Source organism: Branchiostoma floridae, chromosome 9 (assembly GCF_000003815.2).
Source record: "Branchiostoma floridae strain S238N-H82 chromosome 9, Bfl_VNyyK, whole genome shotgun sequence".
Taxonomy (NCBI): Eukaryota; Metazoa; Chordata; class Leptocardii; order Amphioxiformes; family Branchiostomatidae; genus Branchiostoma; species Branchiostoma floridae.
The window spans coordinates 10,346,235-10,366,357 of record NC_049987.1 but is presented as its reverse complement, the minus strand read 5'-3'; the positions used below and the strand labels follow the sequence as shown (position 1 = coordinate 10,366,357).

At 41.7% G+C, this 20,123-nt stretch overlaps 3 protein-coding genes across 3 annotated transcripts; 1 reads left to right on the top strand and 2 right to left on the bottom strand.

The window, feature by feature from the left end:
* Window positions 1-2,728: 2,728 nt before the first annotated feature.
* LOC118423615 (U11/U12 small nuclear ribonucleoprotein 35 kDa protein-like) lies at window positions 2,729-12,647 on the bottom strand. Its single transcript, XM_035831839.1, has 3 exons — window positions 12,511-12,647; window positions 4,261-4,413; window positions 2,729-3,725 (listed from the first exon to the last, which is right to left on the bottom strand). Exons 2-3 carry the CDS (start codon window positions 4,405-4,407, stop codon window positions 2,973-2,975), a joined length of 900 nt encoding a protein of 299 aa, XP_035687732.1. The 5' UTR covers window positions 4,408-4,413; window positions 12,511-12,647; the 3' UTR covers window positions 2,729-2,972.
* A 406-nt stretch (window positions 12,648-13,053) lies between these two features.
* Window positions 13,054-18,086, top strand: LOC118423224 (lanC-like protein 3). Its single transcript, XM_035831290.1, has 6 exons — window positions 13,054-13,265; window positions 14,060-14,333; window positions 14,925-15,124; window positions 15,540-15,672; window positions 16,092-16,304; window positions 16,778-18,086. Exons 2-6 carry the CDS (start codon window positions 14,303-14,305, stop codon window positions 17,140-17,142), a joined length of 942 nt encoding a protein of 313 aa, XP_035687183.1. The 5' UTR covers window positions 13,054-13,265; window positions 14,060-14,302; the 3' UTR covers window positions 17,143-18,086.
* On the bottom strand, window positions 18,055-20,015 carry LOC118423222 (D-ribitol-5-phosphate cytidylyltransferase-like). Its single transcript, XM_035831289.1, has one exon. It carries the CDS (start codon window positions 20,006-20,008, stop codon window positions 18,794-18,796), a length of 1,215 nt encoding a protein of 404 aa, XP_035687182.1. The 5' UTR covers window positions 20,009-20,015; the 3' UTR covers window positions 18,055-18,793.
* Between the last annotated feature and the right edge of the window lie 108 nt (window positions 20,016-20,123).

The window sequence follows — 20,123 nt, the reverse complement described above, 5'->3', positions numbered from 1 at the left end:
GGTAATTCATTCATCTGGCACAGTAACAATGTAAATGTTGATAGCAAGCATATTGGGGAATCGCTAAGGAAAAGGCTAACAGACATGTACATTCAAAGATCTCTTCACCAATTATCTGTTAATGCTGGTAAGTTAAGATTGTATAAGAAACTTAAATCTGAGTACAGTATAGAGAGTTACCTATGCCACTCAGATTTTGAGCTAAGATCCGCCTTATGTAAAATGAGGATAAGTGCTCATTCATTAGAAATAGAGAGAGGCAGGTATAAAAAACTACTGTTCAGGGAAAGCAGTGGAAGATGAACTACATTTCATTTGTCAATGTTCACATTACAGTTCCGAAAGAAACAAACTTTTCCTTAAAATCAGCAAAACTTTTCCAAGCCTTTATCACCTTACCGACCAACAAAAATCAATCTTCCTGCTTAAGTCGTCCAACCCCTTTATATATGAAAATGTTGGACAATTCATCTCCTACTGCTTACGGAAAAGAAGTCAAACCCATCAAATAGCTTAAGTAGAAACAGATTTAGTTTAGACGTTATTCCCTTTTGATTTATCTATGAATATCATTTCCCTTCTTTGTTAAGTATGTTTATGTATATCACTACTACTTTACTTTGTATGCAATTAGCCCTCGGGCATGAATTTGCAATAAAGATTATTATTATTATATACATATCTTCTGATGGTTGCCGATTGTGTGCCGCACAGGACTGCATACACATACATGCCTTTTCTCATGGTTTGTTTTGAAGTTCATCTAAGTAAGTTTAATGTTCGACAGCCAGACAAAGTGATGAAAACGGGCCTGCCAAATTCCAATTGCATGTATGAATTGCCTAGGATGCACAAATCGATTTATTTCTTACTTAGATGAACTTCAAGACAAACGATTAAAAAGGCACGTATGCGTATGCAGTCTTATACGGCACATATATATATATAAAAGGAATCCATTGTACAGTAAACACTGCATATTTACTCTGAAAGAGTTGCCTGACAAAGATACACTGTCAGGGGAATTTTTCAATACCCTGCCTGGTGATTCACCCAAGAGTCTAATTCTGTTAGGGTTAGTGAAACTTACTTGCGAATATGTGCGTTTAAATACATGTGTAGTACATTTCCCTTTTGAATAGTGTGTTACTGTACTTTTAATTCATCTTTCTGCTATTTACCGCATATCCATATCCATATCATCAATAAAAACGTAGCATAGCCATCTAGGATATGCTTCAGGCCCCTAATATCGACTGCTTCTTGCCTTACAAAGGTACAGATAACTAGTTGTACATTTGTCACATTATGGCACTTTGCAGTAGGTTGATATAGCAAAGCAAATATTTTCAATAGCACGGAAGTGTTTTGGGACAGCATTCAGATGAGCGGATCTGAACTCATGGTAAACAGACGTTAGTGAAGACAAAGAAAGAAAGGTACATTCAAAGCTGCTGTGTGACAGGCGCCAAGGTCAGGGGATATTAAAATCGTACAAAAAGCACAATCCTGCATTTGGGCTACCTAATGAACATACGTGTAAAAACTTGGGGCCTCAATAAACACCTGCAAGCATTTACACAAAACGTGATTCTGTTTTCATCAACCGACGCAAAACAGTCGTTTACACGTTATCACCAGCAAGCTTCACAGTTGCAGACGTTTCACATGTACAGAAACATAATCATTGCAAAGGGCGCACGGAACATGTAACAATGAAGTAGTTACCCTACCTTTCATGTGCAGACAAACGGAGACCTCAAAGCGAACTGTTGGCTTGGGTCAGCTTGTAAACGACTGCACCTGTTTTAGTCTGCTTCTTTGTTAGCTCTGCCAGGTGTGTTTACCGTTATATCAAACTTCCTCTTTTTAGATTGACGTGTATGGTAATTAATTTCCCAGTGGAAAATCCCCCACTGGAAAATTCCCCGAGCAGATCAAATGTTATTTTTGCTTTGTTACCTGCCAGGTAACTGTTATAAAGTCAATGTTAACGTCAGATAATCTGACAGGATTCGCATAAAGCCTTTCGTTAGTATTCCCGGACAGACAGATGGGGGAAATCCCACTCTTAATACGCTAAGAAAAACGTGTAATACTGCTGAACAATTTGCTGTACGCGATGACGTAATGTCGCATGCTGCCGGTATGTGGTGACGCTAGTGTCGACGTCGAAAGTGAAACCACTTCGTGACAATGACGAATCGTCTAATATGGTTAAACTTTGTTCAAGGACGGCCTATTTTGTACTTTTCGAAAACAAAGAAGGGTTAAATGACTCGAGGACATGACTGGGCATGTAATTTCTTTGGTATATACTGCCATAAGGTGATAGGATGTAGGCTCCGTGGTCTTAAGACATAAACAAAAATGGATACTGGCTAGTGGCTACCGTTCTTTTGTTCAGCAAAATCGAAGTAAACTTGTCTGGTGTAATGGGTTAATGGCACGGATTGACATACCCTGTATAAGTGCACCTTCTTAGAAGCCCTGCTACAGACTTTGTTTACCGTAGCCTGATAAGGATCTTTCTTTCTAAACTGGTACAGTACTATTTTTGGCCTCTGTCATTAAACTTTGCTATGGGCCCACTTATTTGGTGTTTCAAATCTTCAATGAATGTTTGTTAAAAAGGTAGGTGATGTTCCCTAAATATATACACTAAATATACAACGTTTGTGCAGGATGTGTATGTAGTACACATGTTAGTAATGATATCAAGTTTATTAAGAATGTCTCACAGTACATCGAGTCTATGCACACAACAGCAAAGGAAGGTAATGCTGAATAAACATTCATGTAGATGTACTTTGTACTTTTTTGTTTGCTCTTAAGATCAATCTGAACAGTAAAACCTGGAACATACATGATCATTTCAAGTAATGTAGCAGCTTAAGTGGTAAGAATATGCAACTACAATATGACATATCAGGTTCTTCCAAGTATATTGATGTATATGTTTTGTACGTATTCTATGTGGCAGGTGAACGAGACCTTTTGTCTTCCACATTCTGTATCTTCTGCAACTCCTTTTCCTTGTTCCTGTATTTTCTGTCACTTCTTTCCTCGCTTCTGTCTCTATCTCGCTTTCTTTCTCTTTCACGATATCTGACCCTTTCTCTGTCCCTATCCCCGTCCCTACTCCTTCCCATATCCCTCTCTCTATCTCTATCCATGTTCCTGTCCCTATCTTTTTCCCTATCCCCACGTCTATCTCTGTATCTCTCATACTCCCTACTTCTATCCCTATCCCTGTCATACCCTCTCCTCTCTTTCTCTTCTCTCATCCTTTCATATGGATCTCTTGTGTCCTCTGGCTCCTCTTTCAATCTCTTCATCCTCCCTTCTGTGTGCACTGTAATGGGTTTCCTGAAAGGCCTGGCTCTGCCACCAAACCTTAACTGTCCAGACTCCTTGCTACCCCCCAGCCCACCCCCTAGTCTTCGTGGAACCCATCCCTTCAGTGTCCGTGAATTTTCTACATCCACAAAGACCTCGTACTGTTCCAGTTCCATCTTGTACGCCTTTCGGTGAGCGTGCCACATGGACTTCTCGTCTACGTACTCGATGAAGGCATATCTTTTGGAGTAGCCAGTAACAATGTCTCGGACAAGCCTGGTTCTGACAAGGTCACCAAATTTGGAGAAGACTTTCTCCAAGGAATCTTCTGTTGTCTTGGGGTTGAGGTTGGACACAAAGAGGGTACATCTTGGGTCTCCCTTTACCTTGAAAAACAACATAAATAGCCTCATGAAAATTATACCAAATCTTGGGTATCAAGCACGTATATCTTTTTATTACAATTGCAAATTAATCCCTTTTATCATCTTATTTGGTTTTACCTAGAAACATTGATGACAATAAACTCATTCTTATGACATCCTATTATTTATCCTATTGTACATACATGTACTAGTATACGTGTTCTATCGGAACACTATATATAGTACGATGACTGGTTTATTCAAACAACAACATACAAAAGTACAAGCCTCATAGCAGTCCTATGGCTGTATGACTTTACCCTGTAATTTGTGGAAATGGGAAGCACACATAACACAATGTAAATATCAATATAATATTCAAAACATCATAACCTTACCTATTGTCAATTTTGCCTTTCCTAAAACAGAGTCTATATTGCACAGACAATATTACTAATCATCATCATCCAGGCGTGCTGGTTGCACGGATGGCCATGACTCTCTTCCTCCATCCTTCCCAATAATATACTACAAATGTATTAGTATTATATATTACCTGTTTGTTAGGTCTGTACTTGGCATCCATGGCCCTGATCACAGCCCTGTCATGTGGGTCCAGGTCGGTGCCATCGATACTGCCTGCCCGTAGGGGGTTATACACTCTTGCAATGGGGGACCACACCCAGCTGGACTGGGCTTCCATGGGGAACTAGAAGAAAAAACAACCACTTATTAACTTCAGCAGGCAATTATGAATGAAGCTATCTTTGACTGTTCAAAGGGCTGACTTGTGTACACTTAGCTATGATTAATTACAACTACCCATCCAGGTGGACTTCTACTTCTACATGATACAGCTCCACCTATCATTGTAAGCTCCTTGCAATTCAGCCCTTAGCTGCCAAGAGAGAGTAGTTGGCCTCCACCAATGATACATGACAAAATACCTCACGGCACATCACATCCTTCAAAGGTGCAGCTAGTGTAGCAGGTGGTGGTGCAAAAAAAACTTAAAATAGAGTACATGTGTACTCTTTAAACAAAAAAAAACAATGTTAAAAATTATGGAGGTCACATGTTAAAGTAGAGTCAGTGAACAGCTTTGAAATTTGCAGATGAAAAATTCCAAAAGAGCCCTAAGGAAGTTCAGAAGGAGGAGAGACCCCAACAACTTGAGAAAGTACCTGAATGAGAAACAAACTCTCAACAAAATGGATGAAGAGGCACGAAACTCATATTGGAATGAACAACTCAAAGCCATGAACCCAAATAACCCTCAGAAATTCTGGAGAGCAATTAAGAACCAGCTAGGACGAAATGCCAAGCCCACGGTTGAACCTCTAAAGCAGCAGAATGGGGAGAGAGCCACAACAGATGAACAAATAGCACAGGTGGTGAGTAAGGAATATGCACCAGGAGGAGTGGACATGCCAGTTGACTTAGAGCACTCAGGAAGCAGAGCATCACACAGTCAGTAAAAGCAGTAGTAACACATGAGATGCACAGACTCCAGGAAGCAGACACACTGGAAGAAACTTCCCATGAAGACAGCCTCAACATGGACATAACATTACAAGAAGTTGAAGCAGCGGTGCATAGGATGGACTCACGTTCCTCACCCAGTCCACTAGAGGGAATATTACCAATCATGCTCAAGAAAGGTGGAGAAGGGATGTTGATAGCACTACACCACATGCTGAACAGAGTGTGGACAACAGGCCATGTTCCCAAGCAAATGAAACAGGACTGCAAGATACTGATAAAGAAACCAGGGAAAGAAGACTACAACAAAGTACGTAGCTACAGACCCATCACTCTGTCAAGCGTTATAGGGAAGATACTAGAAAGAATAATAAACAACAGGCTCACATGGTGGACAGAGGTGAACAGCATCATATCTCCCTACCAAGAGGCCTATAGGAAGAACAGAACAGCCACACATGGGGTGCTAAGGATGATACAACATATCAACGAAGGGTGGAAGAGAAAGGAGTCTATCGTTGCAGTGTTCGCAGACTACGTAGGCTGTTTTGATAGAATCTGGCAAGAAGGCCTCCTCTACAAGCTGATGAAGCATGGGATTAAGGGGAGAATGCTATGCTATCTGAGTGGCTTTCTGCGTGATAGAGAGATCTCATTCAGAGTTAACACAGTAACAACATAGCCAACTTTAAGCAAGGTGGGAGTGCCACAAGGTGCGGTACTGTCTACTACGTTATGCAACATATACACAGCTGATGCGTACAGTGACATTGACCTCAACAACTTCCAATATGCTGATGACGGGGCCGCCTGGAAGACAGGACCAAACCTAAGAGATCTGATCACACATGTGGAGATCCAAATAGCTAAACTCATAAGCCAATGGTGCTCGAAATGGAATATGAAAGTGGAAGAAACAAAGACAAAGGCACTCATATTCCAAGCAGCCCACCAAAAAGACACACGCGTCAACCACATCAGAGTAAACGGAAAAAGAATCGAAGTTCTCCCGGAAATAAAGCTAGTGGGTATCACACTCGATGATAAACTCACATATGCCAGTCATATCAACAACACAAAAAACAAGGCCTACAAGGCACTCAAAGTAGTCAGCAGAGTGACTAATGCAAAGAAGAACCCAAACCAGGAAGCGCACCTGTTGCTGTATCGAGCATTGATCAGACCAATATTAGAATACACCCATGTCCAGTATCAGGGTGAAATGAACGAAGTTGTCCTAAGTTTAGTTAGATGGCAGAAGTTGTCCAAAGTTGTCCAAAGTTGTCCGAAGTTGTCCGAAGTTATGACGTCATCCTAACCATTACGTCATCCTAACTTTGGACAGTCAGCCGGGTGGTGTACAAAGTTGTCCGAAGTTATGACGTCATCCTAACCATTACGTCATCCTAACTTTGGACAGTCAGCCGGGTGGTGTACAAAGTTGTCCGAAGTTATGACGTCATCCTAACCATTACGTCATCCTAACTTTGGACAGTCAGCCGGGTGGTGTACGAAGTTGTCCGGAGTTATGACGTCATCCTAACCATGACGTCATCCTAACTTTGGACAGTCAGCCGGGTGGTGGTGTACGAAGTTGTCCAAAGTTATGACGTCATCTTAACCATGACGTCATCCTAACTTTGGACAGTCAGCCGGGGGTGGTGTACGAAGTTGTCCGAAGTTGAACAAAGTTATGACGTCATCTTAACCATGACGTCTCCAAACTTTTTACAGCCAAGAGGAAGGTGTCTACAGGTGTACGAAGTTGTTCAAATTTTACTTGTCTTTTATCTTACTCAGGATGGTGGTTAACGTTAAGATTTATTTGACACAGAGTTCTCCTAATAAACTTTATAATGGAGTTCTGTTGCAAGAGAAGACCATCAACTTTTAGGTTTATGTCTATCATAACCAATAAATATGAAGAATACCTACCTAAATTAACGCAACTTCTGAAAACTCTATGTAATATGCAAAGAACTGCGACTGTAAAATTGTACTATTAGCTATAGGCTTCACATGTCTATTTCCCTTTGACTGTTCGAGCTTGAATTCGAATTCGAAACAAAAGGTTATCGAACCAAACTGTCACGTTCTTTTTATTTCTATGAAAGTACGCTTGCTGGTGTTGTTTCTTACATTACAAGACGTATCCTTATACTACCGTCCACCCAATAAATATCCTGAGAGGAGGATGAGTTTTGCTGGGAAGACTAGAAGGATAGAGAAATGAGATTCTTGCCACGACTACGTCCGCGCACTGATTTACAATCAACGATATCTAGGGAATATCCTTGACGGCGAAAACAACAATAGTCCTGATATTGTTCGTGCTGTTTCGTGGAAGCAGAAGAAGGTGGCGGAATTATTTTTACGACACAGCAGAAAGGTAAGAGGCATAGGGGACTATATGCCAGCCATCGTAGCTGCTATCTAAAGCAGCGGCGCAGAAACTGTGCCCTACTACTATAACAATTGATTAAATTACTTATGCAATATTGGAAGTCCAGAAATCTGTACAAACATTTTTTAACATAGTGCGATTGGTGTAAAAACAGGTTAATTACTTTTCGACTTCTAAAAGTGAACATAATAAGAAGTGGACATTGTAGGACATGATATTCAAAACGTAGGTGAGTACATGTAATAGAGAGTTAGCAAAACTGGCGCTAACGTTTCCGATGGACAAAATAGATAACTTAGAAATAGTATTAAAAGTTACGCAAATGAAATCAAACAACAATAAGAAAAGTTACTGTAATAGTTTAAGTGCACTGAATGTATATGCATTTATCAAGGGGGAGTGTGGTTTTAGGAGTGAAAATAAATGAATCTTTTTAGAACTCATGAGCATCGATTGTTATTGGTTTATTTGCATCTATTTTTTATTCCTGTATGTGCGTGTATGTTGTGTTTAGTTTATGTTTGAAGTTTAATTTTGGACAACTTTGTAATTTTGGCTTACATACCTTAGCCACTGTCCGGGGTAATATGACATCACTCAACTTTGCACAACTTTGGACAACTTCGTACACATACCACACTACCCTGCCTACTGTCCAAAGTTAGCTGACATCACTCAACTTTGCACACCTTCGGACAACTTCGTACTCATACCACCCTACCCTGCCTACTGTCCAAAGTTAGATGACGTCACGTAACTTTACACACCTTCGGACAACTTCGTACTCATACCACCCTACCCTGCCTACTGTCCAAAGTTAGATGACGTCACGTAACTTTGCACAACTTCGGACAACTTCGTACACATACCACCCTACCCTGCCTACTGTCCAAAGTTAGATGACGTCACGTAACTTTGCACAACTTCGGACAACTTCGTACTCATACCACACTACCCTGCCTACTGTCCAAAGTTAGATGACGTCACGTAACTTTGCACAACTTCGGACAACTTCGTACACATACCACCCTACCCTGCCTACTGTCCAAAGTTAGATGACGTCACGTAACTTTGCACAACTTCGGACAACTTCGTACACATACCACCCTACCCTGCCTACTGTCCAAAGTTAGATGACGTCAAGTAACTTTGCACAACTTCGGACAACTTCGTACACATGCCGCCCTACCCTGCCTACTGTACGAGGTTAGATTACGTCATCCAAAAAATGACATGACGTCATCTGTGACTCCCGATATAGCCTCAAAGCCAGTAGGAAGCAGTTGTAACTTCGGACAACTTCGGACAACTTCGTACAACTTCGTACACCCTAACTTCGTGCACTTCACCCTGATACTGGACATAGCTCTTAGAATATGGAGCAGAATGCACCATCATGGCGGGAAAGAAACAAGAAGATGCCTACGCACCCATTCAGAGAAGGGCCCTGCTTGCGGCAACAGGGTGCAAAGAAAGAACAAGCACAGAAGCACTAGAAGCATTAACGGGAACTATTCCTGTAGACATCCAACTCACATGCCGACAAGCACAGACATATTTAAGACTCAGCACAAAACACACGGGCAACCCCATCTATGATACCATTACACATGAGATGACAGAGGAAAGAAGAGGCACTCCTGTACATCTACTCGCTACAAGATTTAATGAGATGAAAGGTGAGCTAGACACCGAGATGGTCGATAAGGAATGCTACTTTGACGCCAGGTTACCACCCTTCTCCATTGGAAGAATAACAGGGTCAGTCACACCCAAAATGAACAACCAATGCAGCAAAGAACAAGCGAAAGAAGAAATAACACAGTTACTGCAAAAGGTCAAGCAGACAAAGACAACCGTTATCTTTACGGACGGATCGTCCCTAGGCAACCCAGGTCCGACAGGATGCTCGGCAGTGATCTACCAAAACTGGGGCAGAACAGAACCATACACTGTCAGGAAGCCTGTTGCAGCAAAGTCAAACAACTATGAGGGGGAATTGCAAGGTCTTCACTTGGCTCTAAGCACACTGAGCAAGAGAGAAAGAAGTGAAGAGAGAGTGCTGATCTTATGCGACTGCAAGGCGGCAATAGAAAATGTTACCACCACTCACCAAATAGACGCCTACAACGACCTAGTCAACAACATAAGGCAGAAACTGCACGAAATGAAGCAGAAGAGTGTCAAGATTCAAATTGAATGGTGCCCAGGGCACATGGGAGTAGCAGGCAATGAGCTAGCCGATGAACAAGCCAAACTTGCAGCTGAAGAGGCCAGAAACACCAACATGAACACAGTGTGGACAAGACAGCAAGCCCTCAAACACATAGAAAAACAAGCAGAAGAAAGATGGAAAAGAAGAAGTGAACTACAAACAACCAGCAAACACATGCAGAAGACTAGAGTTCAACGAACCCATCTCTTCGCCAAATAATCATGCCTTTATTTCAGACTTTAAGGTCTTATTCATGTATTACTAAATAGCAAATGACTGCATGAAGTGTGTTCCTCACAAACACACAAATATTACCAAAAACCAGACTGTGACCTGACAGATGACATGGTAGCATCCCTGGTCAATCAGAATTTCATGCTTGTCAAAGACTTTGTCCCCAGTGTAAGGGCGTCCAGCTCACAAGCTAAGGCTGCTCCAGCAAAACATCTGTATAACAGCTGTGTCCATAGATATAGGTCAAAATGAGATATATAGAGCACAGTTTATTTCTGTTAATAAGTTTTGCTGCAGTACCTTATGAAGCCGCTAGGGGGCCCACTATCATGATTTATCTTCGTTTTCCTGACCCCTACCCACCTACCAAATATTATCAAGATTTTTTCAAGGCTTCTCGAGTTATGCATTCCACAAACAAACGGACGCAGACACTCGGCCCGCTACCGTCCTGACGGAAAATGCTACAACTATTTTCGAACACAACCTTCCTTTCCGCAACCGCTACTTAAATACTAAATATCATGAAAATCCATACACAGCTTCTTGAGTTATATGCTGTTGGCATGGATTTATGAACTTTCCTCATTAATTATGCAAATTAGCTACTGATTTGCATAATTAGTTTTACACTGTATAAGTCATCACTCATTCTATCTACATACCGAAAATCCTGATGATCCGTTTACACGTTCTCGAGTTATTCTCGTCCAAAGTTTGAACGGAAATCGGTGCCTGCAGTTCCCAAAAAGCCGCTAAGGGGTCCAAACTCACAGCACTTACTCTCTGTTCTAAGGGCTATCTACCACTCAGAAATCATGACCACAGCATGTCCAGAACACGAAGGGTCAAAATTAAGTTTTGCTGCAGTACCTTAGGCAGACATTAGGCTAAGGGTGCCCATTATCGAACTTGACCTTTGTTTTCCTAACCCCCATCCACCTAACAAATATAATCAGGATCCATTCAAGGGTTCTCGAGTTATCTTGCATACAGACAAACGCACTTACATACAAATCCCGCTACAGCACCGTAGGTAAGAGTCAGGTAAACCATTTTCGCACTTGACCTTCCTCTCGATAACCGCTACACACCTACCAAGTTTCGTGAAAATCGCCCAGCTAGATTTTGACTTATGCTGCCCAAAACAAACCGCAAAAAACATACCAAGCTCACTGCAGTACTGTAGGAAAACGCCAGGTAAACCGTTTTCAAACTTGGCATTCCTTTCGACAACCGCTACACACCTACCAAAAATCACAAAGTTCCATCCACAATTTCTCGAGTTATATGCTGTTGACCTACATACAGACCCAAGTCGACAAAAACATACTCTTCTTGGCGAAGAGAATAAATGTACAAATGAAGAAAAAGTGCAAAGTACTGGGACTGAGGTCAACCCAAATAGCAATAAACCAGTTGGTGAGTGGGCACACATCACTCAACGCCTACAGAAACTGGATAGATGCCACAGTGTCACCCAATTGCGAAGCATGTGGGGAGAGAGAAAACACAGAACACTACCTGTACTACTGCCCAAGGTACGAGAGCAGCAGACACAGAATGCTTAACGAGGTAGACAACATATACCAAGAACTCAGTACATAGGAGAAAGAGAGAAGTCTGGACATAGTGACACTAGCAGGGATGAGGGAAGATCTGGGAGAAGAAACAAACAAAAAGATGTACAAGGCACTTTCAAAGTACATAGAAGACACAGGGAGATTTGCCGGGGAGGACTAAAAGGCCAACAACTTACTATACACGAATGTGCAAAGCACCAGAGATCAAGCACCAAGGTGTAACAATCACATGAGAAGCACCTAGATGGAAATGGTACCTGGAGTCCACGTCTAGCGAAGAAATAGACGTAAAGCAAGGACAACAACAACAACAACGAAATATGTGCTGGGGGTAGAAGAAGTACTTTGAGTGTGAGTGACAGGAGTGACACCACAAGTAGCAAAGCCTTATTCATCTACACAGTACTTACTACTACTACTTAGGATTCACCAGGGTTAGCTCTGGAGATTCCGAATGTGTGAACGTTTCTGCCGATATCTTATACATGTTCATGCCCTATAAGATATCAGCAGAAACGTTCACACATTCGGAATTTCCAGGACTACATCAGGGCTATCAAGAGAGCCACACAGCAAGAGCCCTTACCAGTAAGTAGAATATATCTGTTCGGGTCTCCCTGGACATACAGTTTGTACTCTTCAATACACATCTGGTATGTTATGCCATTAAGCACTTTACCAGGTATTACAAATAACTACATTGTATATACATGTTTTACATGAATCTGGGCTTGCACTGGAAGAACAAGAACAAAGAACAGTGCCCCATGACAAATCTCTGCCAAGATATAAAATGTTTGCCCTCCCACTCACAAAAAAACAGCAAAGTTATTGTCAATAAAGCAGTATCTACGGTAGTAAAATAAGGTGTAGGCTTTAAAAACTTACCTGTAGATTATTTTCTATCAACTTAAAAGTATGAATGTGTCACAGAAAGGTTGCAAATTGGGATGAAACACGCTAAAATCTGTCAGCAACCTAAAATTTCACTTTCCGCCATGATGGATTTTACCACTATATCCATGGGTGCGTGTGCATTGTAAATTACTAATAGAGGAAAATACATCAAGATGTAAAATCAGAATAGATCATGCATTCATTTCAAGTCTACTAAAATCTCAATTTCGTACTTATAAACTAACGTTTAATCAAACTTTTCTTTATTTTGTAGTTTTTGTTTTCACAAGGAGAAATGAATGGTATGTTCCGAGACTACGCTGAGCATAGCATACAATTTGCAACAGCATCAAACGGTCGCTATTTATAATAAACAAAACGTATAAAGAGTTCAGATCATTTTTAAACCCAATGATTGATAATTTTTTAATCTAACTGTGTTTCCATTTTTGACTTGGGTTTATCTTAAGATAGTGTATTGACAATGGGTTTTCTCACGGTAGTTTTTACCAATGTACTGCTACTTTTACAGTCAGGGGTGGGGAGCCAAAACAAGTTTGATTGAAGGTTCATGAGAGTGCATGTCTTGCTTGAGGTTGCCTACGTGCTGTTGGAGATGCATACACTTCCACATCAACTGCTTTAGGTTCTGTATCGGTGGTATAAGCGACATGGCGAGCCGGGGAGGCAGACATTTTCCAAACAAGCTATAAAGGCAGTTCGATCCGAGCAATCCACCGCCACTGGTTCGTGCGTCTGTTCGTGTGCTATCAAATTTGGGGACTCAGTTTATTTTGCCAGTGAGCATTTTGTGACTGAAGTTCAAAACGTTAGAGTTTGTGGGCAGGGATGATAGCAGTATTTGTCTTAGATCAGGTGCCATATTATATACATTGTATTTGTGAAGCTATAAAATCATTGCAGTATTTAAAGGGGGCGTGGTCGTGTGAGTACTGACAGAGTATACGATTCGGTTACCTTTCAAGCTGGGATTGGTTTCTGGTGCTGGCAGACAATTAATGTTTCCAAAAAAAAGATCTTATGACTACCCATTATACATTCCCTAATTTCCCTTAGTACTTAATTCACATGTGCTGTTTTGTTGATAGATTTTCCACTGTAAAATATTATGAGCATAGCTCAGAAATTCAGAATGATAACCTTTCAAGATATGTCAAAGGTTTTAGAAGCTGCAATCATGCCTTCATCATCATCATCATCATCATCGCGGGCTGCTTGCCCGGACCAAGTCCACCCTCTCCTTCCAGACTTCTCTGTCCCCCATAGCGTTCTTAAGGTCCTCGACCCGAAGCCCCACATCACGTGCAAGTTGGTCAATGTATGTTAGTCTTACACCCCATAGAGTTATACTGTTCATAAAAAGGTATATTGGTGGAATTTTACCCATCCATCATTCAATCTACATGTATTTCTCTACCCATCCATCCATCCATCCATTCATTTATTATCTTGCCACTCATTCATCCGTCCATCAATCCATTTCGTACTTTCGACATTTCTCTCTTTTACTTAAATGTAGATAAGCAAAGATGTGATCGTCCACCGTACTGCATCAGTCATTCAAGACATCAGCAGTAAGCTGTCCGCAAACTTCGCCAACTCAGATGGCGGCCTGTACGTGGGGTGTGCGGGAGTGGCATACGCTCTCTGGTACGTCGCAGAGTCCGGGAACTTCCCGGACAGGAAGGAGGCATATCTACAGAAGGCGAAGGAGTATATCGATGTGAATTTCCAGTTCCTGGTCCGTCATGAGGACAGGAGTATGTTGCCGTCCTTCCTGCTTGGAAATGCAGGTAAGGAGAGGGAGGTCAGAGAGTTTTGTACATATGTATTTACAAAGCATTTTTCAGCATCCAAATAAAAATGGAAAGGATATAGTATCTACGTCTTCCTCAAAGACAAAGGGATTTGGAGACAATTTGAAGGGTTAAAAGAATATCTAAATCTGCAAAATCAATTTAGGGATATTGCTATCATGATGCTAGTAAGTTAACACAAACTTTTTCTCCAGAATATACTACTTGTCCATCTGACTGCAAAAAAAAAGAACGCAATAATGAAACAGTTAACAGTAATGAAACTCTTATAAGCAAAGCCTTTGCAAAACATCTTGTGAGGCTGAAGACTACTGTATTAGAAGCGATCAGGGTGATGCTATGGGGACACTCACAGTGGCAGGCAAAAGGAAGTGTTTGGCCAAAGATTGATTCACAAATTAATCAGTAATTTCATCTGGTAATCTAAGTATCAATACATATGTACATGTAAAAATTTCCAGTCATCCTGACATCCTAGTAGGTAGGTGCCCATTGAATACCATGGAGATAAACAACAACAGTAATTGCTTGTATTGAAAGTGACAAACAACTCATCCCTTTCTCCAGGAGTGTATGTGGCTGGTGCCCTGATCTATAACTCCCTGGGTGATAAGCAGAAGAGTACAGAGTTTGTACAGAAGTATGCAGAACTGGCACCCATCTGTCTGCCTGTCAACTTCCTACGCTGTGGGTCAGACGAGCTGTTCGTGGGGAGGGCGGGGTACCTGTGTGGGGTCATCGAACTCAGGCGAAGACTTGGAGTACAGGTGAGGAGATCAAATTGATTGTGTCCTTTGGAAAGGCACTTTATGCGACTTTATTAGGACTTTGCATTTGGTAGGTGAAAATAAAGGGATGAACTCTGTCCTCCACAATTGGGCTCTAAGTCACCCACTGCCCCTATGGTCTTAAAAAAGGCTTTGGGACTTCAATACTTTTTAACAAGGATTGAGGTGATGTCACAGGTTTTAAAAAGCCCTTTTTTTCCCTTTAGATCAGTAGTTGTGAAGAATCTTGATATCTACATCCATCTCAGTATATTGCAAACTTTTGACAATGGTTTGGTGATGGCTCATTTGGCATTGAAACATCATGTATATTTGCTTCATTACAAATGTTGATCTGGTAGTATAAGGTCAAGGATATGTCAATTTACATTTGTTGACATGTGTTATCCCCCAGGTGCTACCCCAGACTGGAGATGCCAGTGTACATGCCTTATGTGCTGCCATGGTGACGTCAGGCCGGGAATACTCCAAACGGCACAACTCACCCTCACCACTCATGTATGCCTACTATGGCACTGAGTATCTGGGTATGTCTCTTTTACATTTTGAACTACAAGTTGGAACTTACTCTTACCTCAGTTGCATGAAGTTGAAGTGTATCCTTGTGATCATCCTTCTGAGTTTGCCTAAGTTCTTTGTATGATTTTTTGATAGTAATAATTTTCTTGTATCTTGATTTGTTATGTTTTTGTAAGGGCTCCCTTGGAAATCAGTTATTTTAACTGAAGGGACCACCCTGAAGATTCGTAGATAAAATTAAAAGATGTTTTGGACGAACGGTATGAAATTTTTGTCCATTCCAAGAAGCAAATATCCATCCCAGTATGGAGAAATGGATCCTGTAGACACTCAGGGTATGAGCTTACCGGTGATTTTGGATCCCCAATAAAGTAAAGATCAGGTCAAGTCAAGTCTTGATGTTTATTTTGTCCTACCCCCTCTCCAGGAGCAGCCCACGGCATGGCCGGTATCCTGTTGATGCTCCTGAGTTTCCCAGACTTCCTCCAGGCCAACCCTGATGCAGACCGTGACGTACGCGGTGCCGTGGACTACATGCTGTCCGTGGAGCGGGAGGGGAACTACCCGCCTGCTACAGACGAGGTGCACAGACCCAGGCCTCCTGAACATGAGCTGGTCCACTGGTGCCATGGAGCACCGGGTAGGTTCTAGCAAGGACGTTTTATAAAGATTTCTATCTTTATACAAATTTGTCCTTAGTTCTAAGTTATGGGCAGAGCTGTCTCAAGTACCCGTCCCACTGTCCTGGGACGGAAATTTGCATGTTGGAACGGATAAAGATTTCACCCCATCCTTCCCAAAAATGTTATCTTCAGTATATAAAGTTGATGAAGATGTGTTTTTATAAGCTTAAAATTACAGATTTCACAAGGAAAATCAACAACATTGGCTCCCAAACAATGGGAGGGATGGAAAAAAATTTGAAGCTGGAGACAGCCCTGGGTAAACTATTCTATATGGATTTCAGGACATCAAAGAGGGATGCACTGCAAATAAAGTGGTGCTGTGCCACTGAGATGGGCCTCCCTGGCTGAATAGACAGAAATAAGACTAGACAGATAAATGAAGGGTTGTGAAGAATAGATTTGGCATGTCCATTGTCTCTACCCACAGGGGTGATTTACCTGTTGGCGCGAGCCTACCTGGTGTGGAGAGATGACAAGTACCTGCAGGCCTGCCTCAGGTGTGGGGAGCTGGTCTGGTCACGTGGGCTCCTCAAGAAGGGTCCCGGGATCTGTCACGGTGTCGCCGGGAACGGCTACGTGTTCCTCCTGCTGTACCGCCTGACGGGCGAGCCCGTGCACCTCCACCACGCCGAGCAGTTCCAGGAGTTCCTGTTCACTCAGGAGTTTCAGCAGGACTCGCGCACCCCGGACTGTCCCTACAGCCTGTACGAGGGCGTGGCTGGGACCGTGTGCTTCATGAGCGATCTGGCCAACCCCGAGAAGGCTGCGTTTCCCTTCTCGGAGGTTTTCTAAAGTTGCTTACCTTTCCCTCTGAGGTTTTCTTAAGTTGCTTCAGACATTGTATGCCAAAGTATGTAAAGCATGGCAGTTTAAAACTTGCTAGCCATATGTAAAGCTAAGACTTTGAAGTTTGATTAACTGTTCAAGTAATGTAATAGTGTGTACACAATGTACTCCCTAACTGTCAAACATTTAGTGTTGTATAAGAACATATAAGAATATGTAAGGTGCCTGAATGGTTTTATTACCAGAAAGATACAAGTCTGTACTTGTGAGACAAAGTCTAGATGCTTGGTTAATCCTAATGGAAATTGTTTGTGTGTGGTTACCATGGAATGTAGTTCTCTATAATGTTTGAAATGATGGTCATTTAGGATTATGCGTAATGCTAGGTCATTACGTCTTTAGCATTACATCTCTGTAAAATTTGACTTTTTTTTACTTTTTCTCATATTTGCAATGGCTTTTAAAAAATTCTTTTTTTTTACATATGCCTATTTTTGTAGCAGCTTATGAATAGTATAGACAGTACAAGTTGACACTAAATGTATTAAAGCAATGCAAACTGTAGGTGTTGCAAAGTAAAACAATCCATAACTACATGAAGTGAATAAAAGGTGACATTCTGAGTAAAGATAAGTACCTTTTGAAAAGTTGTTTCTTTCTCAGCTTTAAAAGCTGTTGTACATAGTCAACAACTGCATGACGAAAAGGACAGAAATTCTGATAGACATGACAAACGTCCGATTTTCACGTTTTGTTTCAAACATTTTAATGTTTCATAAGAAGAGGGCTACCTGGGTACCCCGACATATATACTAGTAGACTAGTGTAGATATCAGCATAATGCATAAGTGCCATTTCTGGTGAATGTTTGTTTGCATTTTTGTTACATGTATAAAAATATATTATTTTTAAGTTAACTGAGTTGCATAAAATGGTGCTCTTCAAATTTACACTGTGTGCTGTTTTCAATTTAGTATGCCTACCAATCAACCTTCACTTCATCCAAGCTACTCTACTAGTCTAGTACAGCTTCTCTTCCTGAGTCTTTTGAGCTGTTGTTGGAAACTTTTTTGCCAATACAATATACAATGCTTGGTGCAATATGTCACTAGAGGGCTCTGTTGCCTTGGCAAATGAAACCTTATCTCAGGACAAAACATATCAACAAAAGATAATTTGACTTAGCTCTTTCTGCTTTTTGCATCCCTTTGGCTAAATAAGCGACACGACTTTATCAGTTACTAGCTGGACTCATAAATAGTGTAATAAAAATATCAACAGCATAATAAATACAAAAGTACAAACATGTTAATTTTTTAAAATACAAATTATAACTGTGAGGTATATATGGCTATATCAAAAGTCAATGCTACATTCAGAAACTTATCTACACTATCAGCAAAATTACATATCCTAAATCAAAGCAGTTGAATAAAAACTACAAAAAATTTCTTTGCCTGATTATGCTTACCGGTATCATCATTGTACCGTTATCATACAGTGATTATGATATAAAGGGTTGCGTGATTGTGCTTTAAAAAAGGTCTGACTTTCTTCCATTGAACTGTGTGGGTGAAAGAACATTTCTCTGTCAGAAAAGCCTAGATGTTACTCCAACATCTGCTTGGAGATTAATTCTATATGTACCGTATTTAGCTCACTGTGCTACAAACACCTGTCCACTCATTGCAGGGTCTCTCTGACGAATAAGACTAATCACCATAGCTACAGCCCTGTCTCCAACATCACTGGATGCCTGGCTATCTACATAGACACTATTGATGATTACGGAATGTTTCTTAGTTTCCTCAGCAATGTCCTGAGTAAACATGAAGAGGCGAGGCATTGTGTCTAACGCAGGAGTTGCTCCACACAGAAGTAGAACTAATACACTTCTATCTCCTACAGTTGTGCCCTCCAAAACATGGCTAATAGTGTCCCTTGTCTTCTCCAAGTCACATGGAAAACTCTTGGTGAGAATGAGTGTAGTTATGGTTTGACAGGTGGTTGCTAGTTGTTCCTGATCATTGAAAAGAACCACTTCTGAACTTAGCTTCTCCTGAATACCCTTGTGTAGCCTCTGTGATAATGATAACTTGCAGTCAGACAAAATCACTACATTTTTGCAGAGCTCCTCTTTGAGAACTCCTTCGATTGCGTACAAGTCTTTCCTTAGCGTCACCTTCCAGAGTGAAGATGGTCCAAGAAGAAGCTTGGCGGAGACTCCCGCGTACTTCTGTACCAGATGGAGACACTCCGTTCCGAAGTCCAGATCGTGGTCGATGCACTTCTGGTAGGCTTCCGTGATGGCTGGATAGCGAAAGGCCTGTGGCATCTCACTGGCTTGGTACTGTGACCTGTCCAGGGAGTGGTCTAACATCCTGTCAGTCTTGGTGGGAGATACCACTGTGGAGATGAGGGGGCGCACAGCTCCTGCTGCTCCATTCTCCTTAGCTGCCACAACAATTCTTCTGAGAAAGTCTTCCTCAACCAAGGGCCTGACAGCATCGTGTAGTACAACCACATCTGTACCGGTACCTACAGCCTTTAGGCCATTCCATATTGATCTGTGTCTGGTTGGAGCACCGGACACTACAGTAACCTTGCGTCTGCTTGGTGTTGGGAAGTGCTGCAAGATATCTGACGTTTCCTGTAGCCAGTCTTGAGAGACGACCACGATGATTTCTCGCACCCAACCCACACTGAGGAAAGCTTGTAGTGTGTAGTATAGAAGTGGTCTGCCCAGGACAGAGCAGAACTGTTTGGGTATGGCTAGCCCCATCCTTTCGCCACTGCCCGCCGCTGGAAGGACAACACTCACAGGAAAATCCACAGAACCACAATCAGCTGCCATGCTGGTTTTGTGACGCATGTCAAAGGTCAATGGTAGGCTGTTTTTGATTACACAATAGCGACCCCTATCGCTTTATACCAGACCTGCAGAGCTCACAACAAGCATGTCAGCCTAGTCTCTACCAGGCTTCGTG